Source organism: Chanodichthys erythropterus, chromosome 8 (genome assembly GCF_024489055.1).
Source record: "Chanodichthys erythropterus isolate Z2021 chromosome 8, ASM2448905v1, whole genome shotgun sequence".
Taxonomy (NCBI): Eukaryota; Metazoa; Chordata; class Actinopteri; order Cypriniformes; family Xenocyprididae; genus Chanodichthys; species Chanodichthys erythropterus.
In genome coordinates, this window is record NC_090228.1 from 10,234,145 (window position 1) to 10,250,433 (window position 16,289).

Consider the following 16,289-nt stretch of genomic DNA (forward strand, 5'->3'; position numbering starts at 1 on the left):
CTGTATTATATTGCCTCTTTCCCACGTAATGACCGAGTAGCAGATGAAGCTTCTTAAGGCTGAAATGGCAAATGTTTCTACTTGGCGTAAGTGTGATTATGTATGCGGTCGGCATGGTTACAACAGCAATGTGACATGCTGGTGTTAAGCAGTGGAGTAATGCAAGCCTGCTGTTCAACCTCTCACATTAAAGTATAAAATGTACAGTACATGACATGATCGAGTACACATTCACCTCCAGGAACCCCAAGCATCCACCGTAATGTGGGAGCTTCGAAACGCCCAAAGAGGGCTTACCTGGCCTACCTGAAGACACGCTTTCATCTGTGTAAGTGCACCAACAGAGTGGTTTCAGTTTGCTGTGACTTGGAGTGAACTCTGCTAAGTGTGTTCCCTTCCCTTTCTCACAGGGTTTCTACAGTGTGGTTTGTTTAACTGACGTGTGCCGTTGCAGTGCTGTTTACAGCATATTTGATTACCCAGATAGTGAATAAAATGTATCCAATGGCAAATTTTTTGTGTGTGTTTTCATAGGAATGCAAGTTCTGGAGTGGAACAGCGTTAGCTTGACTGGTAAGACGTACGAGGAGGTGCAGGGTCTGGTTGGTCACCAGGTTGGAGAGGCGGAGTTATGTATCAGACTGTGAGTGCCAGATTTGCATAGCTACTAATTATTTAAAATTTGCTTGAGGTAATTTTTACGTTTACTTTCTATCTAAGAAAGATGTACAATAAGGTTATAACATTTTTGACTATTTGTCAAATAAAAGATTTACTGTATCATAAATCAATTAATTTTTGCTTAAAAACAATTAAATTAATTGAAATTAATAATTCCTTTATATACATATGTATACCAAGATTTGAATTGTTCTAGAAAAACAGTTCTAAACAGTTCTAAAAAGTTTTAGGAAGTGCTACTTATAAGCAGTAACATATGGTTGTTCCAATTTTTTATCTGGGGTCACCTTTTTTTCATTGTTTTTAAGCAAAAGTTCATTGATTTGTGATACAGGAAATCTTTTAATTAAAAAAGCTATAACCCTAATGTGCAACTAAAAAAATTATTAGTACTTGTTTGAAAAAATTAGAACACTTTTAAATGTTATTATCCTTGTTGTAGGTCAACATGAAACATTTCTTAACCCATTTTATTTCTGTATTCTGACATATTTCTGAGTGAAACATGAAATTTAAAAATAATAAATGTAGGTTGGAAATTAATTGTAAAAAAAATATCAGAATGGAGCCTGATGGTTAGACGGAAATGGGTTGAAAAAGTAGGAAGGATTTGTGACTTCAACCAAAAAGAGAAGTAATTTGAGAGCCAAAAAAAAAGTATATTATTTCTGTTCGAATGAACATTAAGACCACAAACTTACATTAAGCAAGCAAATGGGGTACATTTTGATTCCATGCTGGCTCAACTGAACTTTTTGTCCTTTGACCATGATTTATCTCTTTGTCATTTTCAGAGACCTCAATATGCTGTCTGATTCTGAAAGCTCCCACCTAGACCTTCAAGACCAAAGCAAAGGTGGGAACCATCAGTCAGTGGAGAAGACAATCAAATGATCATGTCTTAACCACAATGGCACTTGACCACTAACTTGCATTTATAAATATACAGGAGACAGACCTCCGCGGTCACCAGGTGTAGATCCTAAGCAGCTTGCTGCGGAGCTGCAGAAAGTGTCCCAGCAGCAGGTGCCGTCCTCCTCTGCGTCAGCACTGGATAAATCCTCAGCGTCCGCTGGTTCCAGTGCAGTTCCCAGCCCTGGCCAGCCTGGCTCACCCTCTGTCAGCAAGAAACGTCACAGCAAGGTATGCGAATGCCATACACACACTATTTTTGTGTACACGAGGCAAATGCAAAACTATGTCTTTTCTTACTGCTGATTTTTTGTTTCCCAGACCTCTGAGGCTGCAAAAACTCAGTCCCACCCAGTGTCAGGAGAGATCCAGGTAGATTTCAGCTCTCATTTACTCAGCTATATGAGTAGCTTATTCAGGCCATGGGGAAACTGGAAAACAGGGAATTTTAAAATTGCGATTTACAGACTTGCAAATGTGGAAATTTCTATAGTCAGTATGAGTTTTTCTACTTATGCTCAGCTCTAAAATATTTCACCTGCTAGACATTTCTCTTTATGAGTGCGATCTCTATAAAAAGATAACAATCTGGTAAAGTCGTGTGAATTCACTGGTCAAAACCCTGCTTATTAATCAACAAAATGTGATTATGCCATATTCATTCACCTTTACACTAGTAGAAAGTAGAACAACCATTTTCTTTCAATTTTGCAGCTTCAAATAAATTACGACAAACAGCTGGGCAATCTCATCGTCCATGTTCTTCAAGCGCGGAATCTGGCACCCCGGGACAATAACGGCTACTCGGATCCATTCGTTAAAGTTTACTTGCTGCCGGGTAGAGGGTAAGTACATTGTAAAGATCAACTAACCGGAACTGAGCTGTGTCTCATGGTTTTAACCCCAGTGTGAACGATTAGGTGCTGATCCTGTGGGTGCTTGGGGGCTCTAAATGGTCGAGCACCCACAGAAAAAAACAAGATATTCTCTATTCATTTTAACCAATAAAAAAAGCAATGTATGTCAAATAATTCCATGAGCAAATTTCATGAGATAGCATTTTCAAGCTGATTTTAGTCAGTTTTATTATTTAATAGTTATTTAAGTTAAGTACTTATTGTAAATAGGCATTTATTAAATTATTTTATTTAGTGAACCACTACTGATCATCAGGTATATCAGCGAGAGAGTGACTCGAGAAAACAGTCTTAGAAAGAATATTTGTTTTTGTTTGGTTGGCAATGTATTTGCAGTTCTTAAATGACTTTTGTGTAATGAATTCATCAAGCACACCATCGAACAGATAATAAGACAGTACTCTTAAAAGACTAACATCAAGTATAAGTAATTACTGAGTAATGAGAATGTTATAATGTTTAAAGGGATAGTTCACCCAAAAATGAAATTTCTGTCATTAATTACTCACCCTCATGTCGTTTTAAACCCGTAAGACGGGTTCATCTTCAGAACACAAATTAAGATATTTTTTGATGAAATCCAAGAGTTTTTTTTTTTATCCCCCATAGAAAGCAATGTAATTACTGTCATTTAAGGCCCAGAAAAGTAGTAAAAACATTGTTAAAATAGTCAACGTGACTACAGTGGTTCAACCTTAATGTTATGAAGCGACGAGAATACTTTTTGTACGCAAAAACAAAACAAAAATAACGACTTTATTCAACTTTCTTCAGACATGGAAGTTCTGCACTGCGTTCACTGCTCCAGCTGCTTAGGAGACTGACAGGGAAGAGGAAAAATTGTTGAATAAAGTCGTTATTTTTGTATTGTTTTTGCGCACAAAAAGTATTCTTGTCGCTTCATAACATTAAAGGTGCCCTAGAATAAAAAATTGAATTTATCTTGGCATAGTTAAATAACAAGAGTTCAGTACATGGAAATGACATCTCAAACAGTCTCAAACACTGTTGTTTCCTCCTTCTTATATAAATCTCATTTGTTTAAAAGACCTCTGAAGAACAGGCGAATCCCAACATAACACCGACTGTTACGTAACAGTCGGGATCATTAATATGTACACCCCCAATATTTGCATATGCCAGCTCATGTTCAAGGCATTAGACAAAGGCAGGACGTCTGGATGTACACAGTTAAATCATTAGACTGGGTAAGCAAGCAAGAACAAAAGCGAAAAATGGCAGATGGAGAAATAATAACTGACATGATCCATGATAACATGATATTTTTAGTAATATTTGTAAATTGTCTTTCTAAATGTTTTGTTAGCATGTTGCTAATGTACTGTTAAATGTGGTTAAAGTTACCATCGTTTATTACTGTATTCCCGGAGACAAGAGCCATCACTATTTTCATTATTAAACACTTGCAGTCTGTATAATTAATAAACACAACTTCATTCTTTATAAATCTCTCCAACAGTGTAGCATTAGCCGTTAGCCTCGGAGCACAGCCTCAAACTCATTCAGAATCAAATGTAAACATCCAAATAAATACTATACTCACATAATCCGACGCATGCATGCAGCGTGCATGACGAACACTTTGTAAAGATCCATTTTGAGGGTTATATTAGCTGTGTGAACTTTGTTTATGCAATGATAGAGTCGAGAGCTCGGGAGGGGGCGGAGAGCGTGAGCAATTAAAGGGGCAGCAGCCTGAATCTGCGCATTTCTAATTATGCCTCAAAATAGGCAGTTAAAACATTAATTTAAAAAAAATGTATGGAGTATTTTGAGCTGAAACTTCACAGACACATTCAGGGGACACCTTAGACTTATATTACATCTTGTAAAAAAAGTTCGATGGCACATTTAAGGTTGAACCACTGTAGTCATGTTGACATAAATGAATAAAAATGTGTGGAAAAAAAGAAAGAAAGATGTACATGCATTTCTCATCGCGTGAAAGCAGGTGGGGGCAGAAACATAAATCGGCACCTATGGTGTGAACGACTGTTGTTGGTCACTTTACAGTCGGTTGGCCGACCTGCCAAAATAGCTATGTGAGACTACAGAAAGTATAAGATAAGATAAATACACCTGTTTCACCCTTGGCACTCGAAATTAAGACTCCCGGAGCTGTTATTAAATCCTAGCTGCTGCTTTCAAAGAGTTAACGAAACTGAAAATCACTTAACTGGCTGTAATTAGCACCAGGTCCATGGGATAGGCCTGGAAAGGATTATGCATATTGTGTAAGCCCTAGTTTTTAGCTGTTTATTAAATGATGTCTGTGTGTGTATGTGTGTGTGTGTGTGTGTGTTTATGAGAGCAGTAAGTGACTCAGCAAAAGAGGAAAATCAATGGCAGCTCAATTTGTGTGTAAAATGATAGCGCTGATTGATGTTTGTTGGTTGGTGTGTGTGTTTGTGTATGTGTGCATCGGATCATTTCTGGCTCTCATCTGATCATGCTGTACTTGGATTGAACCTACAGAAACAGGAGCTCTCCATTTCTCTGCTCCATATGGGCATGAATGCATGAGCTATTGCAAAAACACACACACACACTTTTGCAGTCACTTTTCCACTCATCACTGATTGTTGTCTGTTTTTGCTGCATGCTGGATCTTCACAGTCAGGTCATGGTTGTGCAGAATGCCAGGTATGTGATTCTTTCCTACAGCTCATTATACAAGACTTGGCCATGCTTGGACATGAATGGCTTAATAATGTAGGGTTTTGCTCTTTTTACATTTTTATCATTGTTGCTCATTTGATCATTTTCTCAATGTAGTATATGGTCACTGCACCAACACAAGTGTGCCTATACTAGATGTCGTCCATTGTGCAAACCAGTGTGGGGTGTTTCATGCTTCGGTTACTGATGGTTTGTGCCACATTGATCTAACTGTACCTCATGGTGACCTCTTGTGGTATGTTATCTAATTGTAGTGCTGAAAACAAAAGAAGGTCCAAACACGTTCAGAAGAGCCTGAACCCAGAGTGGAACCAGACTGTAATCTACAAAAATATCCACCTGGAACAGGTGAACTACAAACACACAGGACTTTTATACATCACATGTCTGAAAAACCAAAAGAAATATCTGATTTTACTTTGATGGAATATACTTTTTTTAGTTTCTACATCCCATGTCAGTTTTGAGGTTTCAATTATATGAAAGCTCTTCAGAGAGAATCTCAGGCTTTAGGTGCAAAGAGGGAAAAGTCTGTTATCTCCCAGAAGTACTTTAGTCTAATTAAGACCAAAGACTTTCTGTTGAGGCAGCTGCTGACAGATGTGATTGATATGTTTTTGCTGGACTATTGAAGTGAGGCAAACAGCTCTTAATTGAGAGAGAAAGGCAGAATGTAGGTGAGGCTTGTATAGAAAACCATCTGGATTAAATCCTCCAGTGCCACATGTCGTGTTTGAGATGTTTGCTGGTTTAACAGAAAAGATATATTTTATTAATCAGCATTTTTGTCTTGCTTTCAAGTAAAAATTTACTTCAGAAGCAAAGTTCAGAGGAAATTATTTATTTTTCTGAACAAACTGACTTTATTTGTATGAAACGTAGTTAAATCCATACCTAAAACAAGTGAATATGTTATGAAATATACTAATGATGAAAATATTGTGAGTGTTTCTGAGGTGTCTTCACCTAATTTAGAGATCCATGGAATAAAATTCAGTTGCAGAGTTCCATAGAATGACAACATTAAGATAATGTATAGCGATACACTCACAAAATAAATCATCTTGGCATTGAATCTGCTCAATCTAATCTTCTGCTCTGTGTTTGTGTGGTGTGTGTTTAGCTAAGAAAGAAGACACTGGAGGTCAGCGTGTGGGACTACGACAAGAGCTCTGCCAATGACTTCTTGGGAGAGGTGAGGAGCTACAACTTCTTTAAACACACTTTGAAAATTTAAAGTCTAAACGATACAGAAGTGTGTATGTGTTTCTATCTATCTATCTATCTATGCAAAAATACATAACCAGAAATACATTTATATTCAGGGCCAAAAATATGGACTACAATCCACATATACGTGCTCTACTATCACTGAATAATTCTGAAATGTGCATGTATGGGGCTAGGTACTAATCGACCTGTCCAACACGGCACAACTGGACAACGTCCCACGCTGGCTGCCTCTGAAGGAGCAGAGCGAGGGTGAGCATCACCGGCGTTCTCACTCGGGACAGGGCCGCCAGCACTCGCCCAAACCCCACGGAGGACACGGGACCCAGCATTCCCCAAAGACCTCCGGCCACAGCAAGGAGGACTCGCCCAAATCCTCGGTCATCAAGAGCCGTAGTCACGGAATCTTCCCTGACCCTGCCAAGGGTAGGACCGCAAGTCGCATGCCACTTCTGCCACTTCTTTCACATTTCCAGTCGTGATGTCTTCCTCTTTTCCATCCTTCTATTGCTGTCATTTCTAGGCATTCTGTCTTCTCTACTCTCTCTGTATTGTTCTTGCTTTCACTTGATCTCTCCATCCTGTATTTCTCGAGCTTCCAAGCTTTGGCTTCTCGCTCTCCATATATGTGTGTTCAGTTCACAACGGCGCTGAGCTCACCAGCGCTTCACTCCAGCCACCTCACGCAGGGTGTGACAGGGCCACTCAGACAGGATGCTAACTAGGGCACAATAGTTGGACCTTAGGTATCACATAAGTTGTGTAAGAAGGAGACTCAATTATTTCAAGTAAACTCACAAAATAATAACTGTAGTTCATGTAGAATATAAATAAGAATGGGATTTTGAAGAATTAAAATGAATAAATAGGCAAAAGTAGGGAATGAATCGGCCCTTGTGGTAATTTGGTTCTGATTGTTTTAGACACGCAGGTCCCCACTATTGAGAAATCTCACAGTAGCCCTGGCACGTCGAAGCCGTCCCTCTCCGAGGGCCAAGCCCGCCCCCACGGAGGCTCCCGTGCTCATGGCAAAAGTGGCACGGCCCGGGCACACCTTGACGATGCCGCAACAACGGCCGAAGCTGCCGGCCAGCAGCCCCGTCTCCAACCAAGTAAACGACGCAAATAAAACCTCCACAGCATGGCTGCCTTCGCACTCATCTGTTCCTCCTCCTGTTCTTTTTCACTGCCCTCTTTTGTTTTTTTCTTCCCGTTGTTGTTTTCTGGTTTCTCCCGTTTTTTTCTGGTCCCCTTGTGGTCACAGTCTGTCACTTCACGTCCTCGCCTGTGTGTTCTCACCAGTGTGTTGGGAACACGTCACGTCGTACACACGCTTACAGGAACATTATTATCCTTTTTCCAATTTTTTTACTTATTTTACATTTACACTAAACATTTTAGTGTTTTAATAATTAGACTGGACAATAAATAATTTATAAAAATAATAAATAGAAGGTCTATCATACTTTGAAGTAACAGAGCTAAACTATGAATTAATCTATTATGTGTGATGGTTTCATTGCATCCTTAAAATGGATGCTTTAAACCTTGAAAGTGTTCCTCCAGTGCAGCTAGCATGCCGCTAGCCAAGGTCACGGGTTTGATTCCCAGGGAACACAATATGCATATACATAAAATAAATTAAAAAATGTGAAGGAACAAAAACTATTTGTGACTTAGACTTAGTCAGGCCCTTTGCCACCCATCAGCCTTCCACAGGATGCTAACTAAGATTGCTAAGACCTGTCAATCGCTGTGAGGAGATCTGACTGCACACGTCAGGCACCGAGTCATGCAGACCTGTCCTTTTACCCCAGAGGGACATGCTGGAACCTTGCTTCTGAGGTTATTTTAGTTAAACCGACTTAACTAACAACTTTGTTAGAAAGTTAGAAAGCAAATAATCAACACATAGCACCATGTTTTGCCCAATTGAGCCCTTCACGACAGCCCTGACAACCTTTCTTTTAACTCCTCTTTTATTTATCCCATTGAGTTGTTTTCTGTCCCAGACGGCCGGCTTTTCAGCAGCTACCCCACTCCACCAAGATGGCCGTGCATGTGGCCGTAAAGCACCATCCCACCCTGCCTCCACTCTCTCTGCGTCCCTCGCTGGCCTACACTGCACCTCAGTTGACGCTGTAAGCCCGAGCCAAGCCGGGCCACGCGCACTGTGGCTGCATGTGACTTTGACCTACAGTAAAAGCTGGTGGTGTCCATGTTGTGACGAGTTCATACTCTGAGTCTCCATCTCGCCCCCCTTCTCCCCTCTCCAAACCTCCCCCCCTTCTCGCCCCCACCCCGTGGCTGATATATGGCCCCAGCCCAAAATGGCCGCCTCGACCCGAGGCACCACCGGCACAGCGTAGTTGGTGTGCTCACCATTCAGAGAGCCCCATCCGAGTCGCCGGCCAGTGAGATCCCTGATGGCCGACACCTGACCCTCAGGAAAGCCATGTCTGAAGAGAGGCCGCAGCCGGACGGAGGTGAGAGTTGTCTCGTATGATTGCCGATAACAGCAAGAGAGAGAGAGAGAGAGGATGTTGAGTTACTAACGCACATCTAACTAGCGGAACTAGCTGAGGACACTCTAGGTGTAATGCAAAGGGTGTATTTGTACCAACGAAAGGCACTGCGGGAAGGGAATGCTATCTGAAGGGTCGTTCCGAACGAAAGTGAGCAACTGGATCCCTTTACAGAAGATGGTCAAGAATCTAAATTTACGGTTTATGATCATGTCAACCTGGGTGGTGCATCTTCATGATTTGTTTTGAAACCTGAAGAAATGTATTTATTTTAAAGCCCTCAGTTGCTCTCAGACACCCCAGGAATATTACATATTTGCAACACACAAGTAAAAAAACATTTGAATTAAAGACACAAAAGACAATATTTGAGGTATTCAGCAATCTTAACAGACATTAGCATGAATTTATTAAGCATGAAGTTAAAGGCCTGTTCACACCAAGATGAATGTTGCAAAAATCCATTTCAGTAAACAGCAGTTAATGCATCTCTTCAGACCATCACAAACATTAGTCTGGAACGTTTTTAATGGAGAGTAATGTTCTAATCTCTTTTCCATTGCACCGTGAAGAAAACTGGCCAACCAATAAGAGTTATAATTATGTCATGTGCTTGGAGACTCAGCTGTTGCGTAAATCTTGGTCACTTGGTGGCATTTAAAAACAGTCTACATTGCTAAGTGACAGTGAATAGCAGTGGAAGAATCCATACCCCCCTCTCTTTACTTTCATATTTGCTGTTTATAAACATCTGTTTGAAAACATGTTACTGCTGTTTGACTTGTTTCTTCTCTGTGATAAGTGGGTGTCAGAAATGGAAAGTAGCAAATCAAATACTGAGACAAACAAAAGAATATTAATAAGCGCCACCTACTACCAGAGAGTGAAATTGCAGTTTCATTCAGCCTGTCTGCCTTTTTTTTCTGAACCAGGGTTGCCAGGTCTTTGCAGCAAGAGAAGCCCAATGGCCAGTCAAAAGTAGTCCAAAAATAGGCCAATGCGCTTTTCTCCATTGAATTCTCCTTCTATTTTGTATATCTAGGGGGTGTTTTGGTGGTGTTGGAGTGCCAAAATTATACGTATGGGGTTGGAAAGTAATCCACAGGAAAAAATTAACCTATGACAACAACTTAAAGGAATAGTTCACCTAAAAATGAAAATTTTATGTTTATCTGCTTACTCTGTATTACCTCTAATATACCACTATGTCCAACTGCCCTCCACATCTGGTTAGTGAGGTCTGATTGCGCTCTGACAACGGCAGTGATGTCTCGCACCCATTGAATGCCCGAGACATCACTGCCGTTGTCAGAGCGCGATCAGACCTCACTAATCGAGTGCTGAACGCAATTGGACATTGTGGTGTTTTAGAGGTAAAATATGATATAAATGCTGTTCGGTTTCTTGCACAAACAGATCGTTTTGTGTCTTAGGACATCAATGTGTCGTCACGAGCCGCAGGGTTTCATTTGGATTTGTCTATGCAAGGTTTTTCTACTATTGTTAGAGTTCCCATTCACTCGCATTATTTGACTGACAGACAGCAACGGTTACAGTTAAAAATCATCATTTGTGGGGGTAAGCAGATAAACATCAAATTTTAATTTTTGGGTGAACTATCCCTTTAAAGGTAGCCCAATTCTGCAGGAAAACTGCAGGAAAACTTGACAAATAGACAAATCGCATGTAAAAACCTGACCAAAATTTTGTACCAAACTTTTGTGTTGGTGTGAACAGGCCTTAACTTTGCTGAGTAGAGTAACAGTGACACATATTGCTCAAAATCCATGCAGCCTTTAAAGTGCTCAGTTTTTCCAAGTGAGTAGGGCCTGATGCTCACTTCCGACTGGAATTCGCCCTTTGCCACTTCACAGAAAATTCATGCAGCGAGTCTCAGTCTCATTCAACAGTCCAGCAACGTGCTCTCTAAAACCAGGGGACAAACCAGTAGCACTCAACTGTGATAGGAAACCCTAGAAGGGAACGTAATCCCCTGACCATCCCAAGAGAGTCTCATAAGATGCCATTGCTGAATCTGTGTGAAAAAGACTGTGTGCATGAATTACGTGCCAAAACCATGCATCCCACGTCACACCATCGCCATCACTCTAAGTTAAACACTCCGAAATACATCTACATAAAAAAACCCTCAAATTTAATTAAACGTAAGTAACCATTAATAAAATAAACTTAACATAATGCTAACAGTATTAGCATAATGTAATTACTCTGGCAAAACACTTAATGTGCAAAACTCAAACACACAGTTTACTAATGAACAGATTAATTTGTTCTGTCTGTGCTTTTGTCTGTGTCTGCTTAGCATATCTCTGTCTGTGATATTTCCTTTCATTTATGGAGTGCTGTCATGCTTTCTTTAAATGTTGCCAGCAGTACCAGTATTTGTATGTATGTGTGTATGTGTTGGGAGTGGATATGTGGACATCTACCCCATAACTGATAGTTGCCAGTCATAGGTAGTGTATGTGACTTGTGCAACTCACATAGTCCACTTCAAAAACAGCGTCCCGCAGCCATAGATCTGGTGATGCTCCTGTTACTGCAGCCTCATTGGACAGCGGTCTGAGTGGCAGTGCCTTTAGCCTATTGGATGAAGAGGGCGGGACCAATGCGGTGGATAGTGCTATCTTCCAGGTTCCCAGATTGTGAGTGCTTTTCCGTATGACTCTCATAATAATTGCTAATCAATCATGTTTTGTTTTAAATAATCTAGTTTCTTGGTTTTATTTGGTAGTCTAGAACACTCTTTTATTTATGATTTATGTAAATCCCTCCCTTTTCTTGGCACTCCATGTGTACTCTGACCTGATGTTGTTTATTATTCAGTGGAAAGATTCCAAACGGCACAGAAGCTGTGAAATCCGCTCATGGAGATACAGAGGGTAATGTTTGCATGGGATGTTGTGTGGTTCTGTGATTATTTGTCTGTGTATTTGAGAGTATTATACTGCACAAGGATATTTAATAATAGAATTTATTAGATTATAAACAATATTAGATTATAGTTTCATGTAAACTACAGTTAAAAAGTTTGGGGTCTGTGCATTTTTTAAATGAAGCCTCTTATGCGCATCAAGGCTGTATTTATTTCAGCAGAATAATCTTAAATGACTGTCAGAATAGATGTTTTCTATTTTAATATGTTTAAAACATAATTTATTACTGTGGTGAGCACATGATTTTTTAAATGAAAACATTTGTAGCATTATAAATGCTTTACTGGCACTTTTGATCAATTAATTGGATCCTTGCTAAACAAAAGTATTAATTTATTAATTAAAAAAAAAAATCTTACTAGCCCCAACCTTTTGAACTATATTATAATATAATATAATATAATATAATATAATATAATATAATATAATATAATATAATATAATATAATATAATATAATATTATATTATATTATATTATATTATATTATATTATATTATACTTTTATCTGTGCCTTATCTAAGGGTGGAATAATATAGTTCCTTATGGATTAATCTATTTCCTGTGCCGTGTTATTTATCATCACTGTGTGAATCAGAGATTCACAGAATGTGGGAGGAAGAGATACAGAGATAAGAAATAGGAAGAAGAACTGAGATATTGACATGGTTGTGTATATGCATGCTTAGGTAAGACTCAGGTGATGGGGGAGATAAAGATCGCCCTGAAGAAGGAGATGAAGACAGAGGGTGAACACCTAGTGCTTGAGATCCTCCAGTGCAGAAACATCACCTACAAATTCAAGTCTCCTGACCACCTCCCGGGTAACAAGACACGTGACTGCAAACGCTTTCACTCACGCTTATTATAGCTCGAGTCGATTTGGTAAACTCAATGCTTCATTAATATAAACTTCCCAAATGTTCTTACAGAAATGTGGTACATACAAATAGTTCTGACATATTTCCTGTTTAAACAGAATGTTGGGATGGGACATATCCAATGGGTTTTTATTCAAATAGCCATCAGGCTTTAGTTTACATCATAGCCCGACAAAAAATAGATTTGCTATTTGCTATTGCTTATCGTTGGCAGATGGCATTAGAGGCAGAGACCTTATCGCTAATCCTAACGGGCATTTGATTGGACAAAAAACTGTCAACGCCTGTGGGTGCAACATAAGTCATTAATATTTTGGCCCATTTTTCCTGTGCATATTTACAAAATATTTATTTTATCAATGTTTAGGAATATACTAGCATGATGCTACATACTAGCATTAGCCTCAAAGCTAACAGGCAGGATTTAATTTCTGTCACAATTAACCCAGTTTCTGTAGTTTTGAGTAAATTTATGTCTTATGCAAATTTTAATGAAGTCCTGCAGGTATTTGTTTAAAGCATTAGTTCACTTTCAAATAAAATTTTCCTCATAATTTACTCACCCCCCATGTTATCCAATATGTTCATGCCCTTCTTTCTTCAGTCAAAAAGAAATGAAGGTTTTTGATGTAAACAATCCAGGATTATTCTCCTTATAGTGGACTTCAATGGCCTTCAGACGGTTGAAGGTCAAAATTACAGATTCAGTGCAGCTTTAAACGCTACCAGACGAGGAATAAGGGTCTTATCTAGTGGGTCTTATCTTTTCTAGTGAAACGGTCGCACATTTTCAAAAAAAAGTTAAATGTATATGCTTTATATAAACAAATAATCGCCTTCCAAGTGCTTCTGCCAAAATCACACTTTCGAATTCTTTTAAAAACGTACGCTGTATGTCCTACGCCTTCCCTATTCTACTTACGGAAAAAATGGAACTGGCGCCGCATTTTTTCCGTAAGTAGAATAGGGAATGTGTAGGACATACAGCGTAAGCTTTTTGAAGAATACAAAAGTGTGATTTTGGCGGAACCACTTGGAAGGCGATCATTTGTATTAATTTTTTTCCGAAAATGACTGATCATTTTGCTAGATAAGACCCTTATTCCTCGTGTAGTATCGTTTAAAGCCCTTTGAAGCTGCACTAAAACTGTAATTTTAACGTTCAACCATCTGGAGGCCATTGAAGTGCACTACAAGGAGAATAATCCTGAAATGTTTTCATCAAAAACCTTAATTTCTTTCTGACTGAAGAAAGAAGGACATGGACATCTTGGATGACATTGGGGTGAGTAAATTATCAGGAAAAGTTTATTTGAAAGTGAACTAATCCTTTAATCTTAAGGTATCGGTAACACTTCTCACTATTAACTAGTTGCTTATTAATATACATATTACTAGGATATTGGCTATTTTTTAGTACTTATAAAGCACATATAAATGCCTTATTCTGCATGACCATATTCTACATCCCTTTAATCCTAAACTTAACAACTAGTAATTAGGAGTTTATTGAAGCAAAGTCATAGTTAATTGTGAGAACTTGACCTTAAACTAAAGTGTGACCATTTGCATAATTATACAATATACACAATCAGCTGTTTCTTATATTTTAGGTTGAAATTGTTTGGACTTATCCTTTATGTTCTAAAGACAGTTGCCCTTGCACTTCCAGAGACGTCACAACACATAATTATAAATTACCACTGTATAATAAAAAAATAAGCATTCATAGATGTAATGATAGCTCAGTACTTACTGTTGATGTTCTGTTACAGACCTGTATGTGAAACTCTATGTGGTTAATGTGGCTACTCAGAAAAGAATCATCAAGAAGAAGACCAGAGTGTGTCGTCATGATCGCGAACCGTCTTTCAACGAAACTTTCCGCTTCTGCATGAACCCCGCAGGTCATTCCATTCAGGTACGGCATCGATGCACCCTGTACACATGCATAAACTTAAAGGTGCCCTAGAACTTTTTTTAAAAGATGTAATATAAGTCTAAGGTGTCCCCTGAATGTGTCTGTGAAGTTTCAGCTCAAAATACCCCATAGATTTTTTTTAATTCATTTTTTTAACTGCCTATTTTGGGGCATAATTAGAAATGAGCCGATTCAGGGTGTGTGGCCCTTTAAATCCCGTGCTCCACGCCCCAAGAGCTCGCGCTTGCCTTAAACAACATAAAAAAAGTTCAAACAGCTAATATAACCCTCAAAATGGATCTTTACAAAGTGTGCGTCATGCAGCATGTCTAATCGCGTAAGTACAGTGTTTATTTTGATGTTTACATTGATTCTGAATGAGTTTGAGGCTGTGCTCCATGGCTAACGGCTAATTCTACACTGTTGGAGAGATTTATAAAGAATGAAGTTGTGTTTATGAATTATACAGACTGCAAGTGTTTAAAAATGAAAATAGCGACGGCTCTTGTCTCCGTGAATACAGTAAGAAACGATGGTAACTTTAACCACATTTAACAGTACATTAGCAACATGCTAACGAAACATTTAGAAAGACTTTAAAAATATCACTAAAAATATCATGTTATCATGGATCATGTCAGTTATTATCGCTCCATCTGCCATATTTTGCTATTGTCCTTGCTTGTTTACCTAGTCTGATGATTCAGCTGTGCACATCCAGGCGTTCTGCCCTTGTCTAATGCCTTTCATCCAGACGTTAATACTGGCTGCCCTTGTGTAATGCCTCAATCATGAGCTGGCATATGCAAATATTGGGGGCGTACACCCCGACTGTTACGTAACAGTCGGTGTTATGTTGAGATTCGCCTGTTCTTCTGAGGTCTTTTAAACAAATGAGATTTATATAAGAAGGAGGAAACAATGGAGTTTGAGACTCACTGTATGTCATTTCCATGTACTGAACTCTTGTTATTTAACTATGCAATGTTTGAATCTAGGGCACCTTTAAAGTAGTGATTTATATTTATTCCAATCCTTGCAGCTTTTTCTCGTTTCAAATGGAGGCAAGTTCGTAAAGAAGACCCTAATTGGCGAAGCCTACGTGTGGCTTGATAAGGTAGACCTGCGGAAACGGGTGGTGAGCTGGCACAAGCTGCTGGCCAGCACAGCTCAGATCCACTCCTAAAGACGGCGGTCGGATGAGGCGCGAGGACAGACCAGGCAGTGGAGACGCACATCTCTGCCGCACTCTTTGGGACTAAACTGAGCTGAATTTGGAGGGCCGACACAGGGAGCTTCCCGACTGCACTGGCACGTGTGATTGTGTTAACCCAAGCCATGGAGAAACAGGTGTATAATGGTGTTTACAGGAAAGATCTGACCTTTAGTAACAAGATGAAGATCTCTACATTGGGAAAGGCTCAAAAAATTGAGCACACAATGTTCATACGTGTATGTGTACATGCACTTTCACTATCACTCACACTTATCGACACATATTTATACCGGTGTATGTATGATAATATGTGTACATTGGTCCACAGCAGACAGTTAGATGATAGAGAG

At 39.2% G+C, this 16,289-nt stretch overlaps 1 protein-coding gene across 1 annotated transcript in view; it reads left to right on the plus strand.

Moving 5' to 3' along the window:
- Positions 1 to 15,909, plus strand: part of pcloa (piccolo presynaptic cytomatrix protein a) — a 47,910-nt gene extending 32,001 nt beyond the window's left edge. The window contains exons 12-27 of the mRNA XM_067390956.1: positions 535 to 643; positions 1,476 to 1,537; positions 1,631 to 1,824; positions 1,915 to 1,965; positions 2,308 to 2,438; positions 5,148 to 5,174; positions 5,465 to 5,558; positions 6,334 to 6,405; positions 6,617 to 6,866; positions 7,364 to 7,552; positions 8,765 to 8,926; positions 11,490 to 11,631; positions 11,813 to 11,868; positions 12,611 to 12,745; positions 14,578 to 14,723; positions 15,766 to 15,909. Coding sequence (XP_067247057.1) covers positions 535 to 643; positions 1,476 to 1,537; positions 1,631 to 1,824; positions 1,915 to 1,965; positions 2,308 to 2,438; positions 5,148 to 5,174; positions 5,465 to 5,558; positions 6,334 to 6,405; positions 6,617 to 6,866; positions 7,364 to 7,552; positions 8,765 to 8,926; positions 11,490 to 11,631; positions 11,813 to 11,868; positions 12,611 to 12,745; positions 14,578 to 14,723; positions 15,766 to 15,909 — 1,964 coding nt within the window. The remainder of the gene's footprint in view (positions 1 to 534; positions 644 to 1,475; positions 1,538 to 1,630; positions 1,825 to 1,914; positions 1,966 to 2,307; positions 2,439 to 5,147; positions 5,175 to 5,464; positions 5,559 to 6,333; positions 6,406 to 6,616; positions 6,867 to 7,363; positions 7,553 to 8,764; positions 8,927 to 11,489; positions 11,632 to 11,812; positions 11,869 to 12,610; positions 12,746 to 14,577; positions 14,724 to 15,765) is intronic.
- Positions 15,910 to 16,289: the final 380 nt, after the last annotated feature.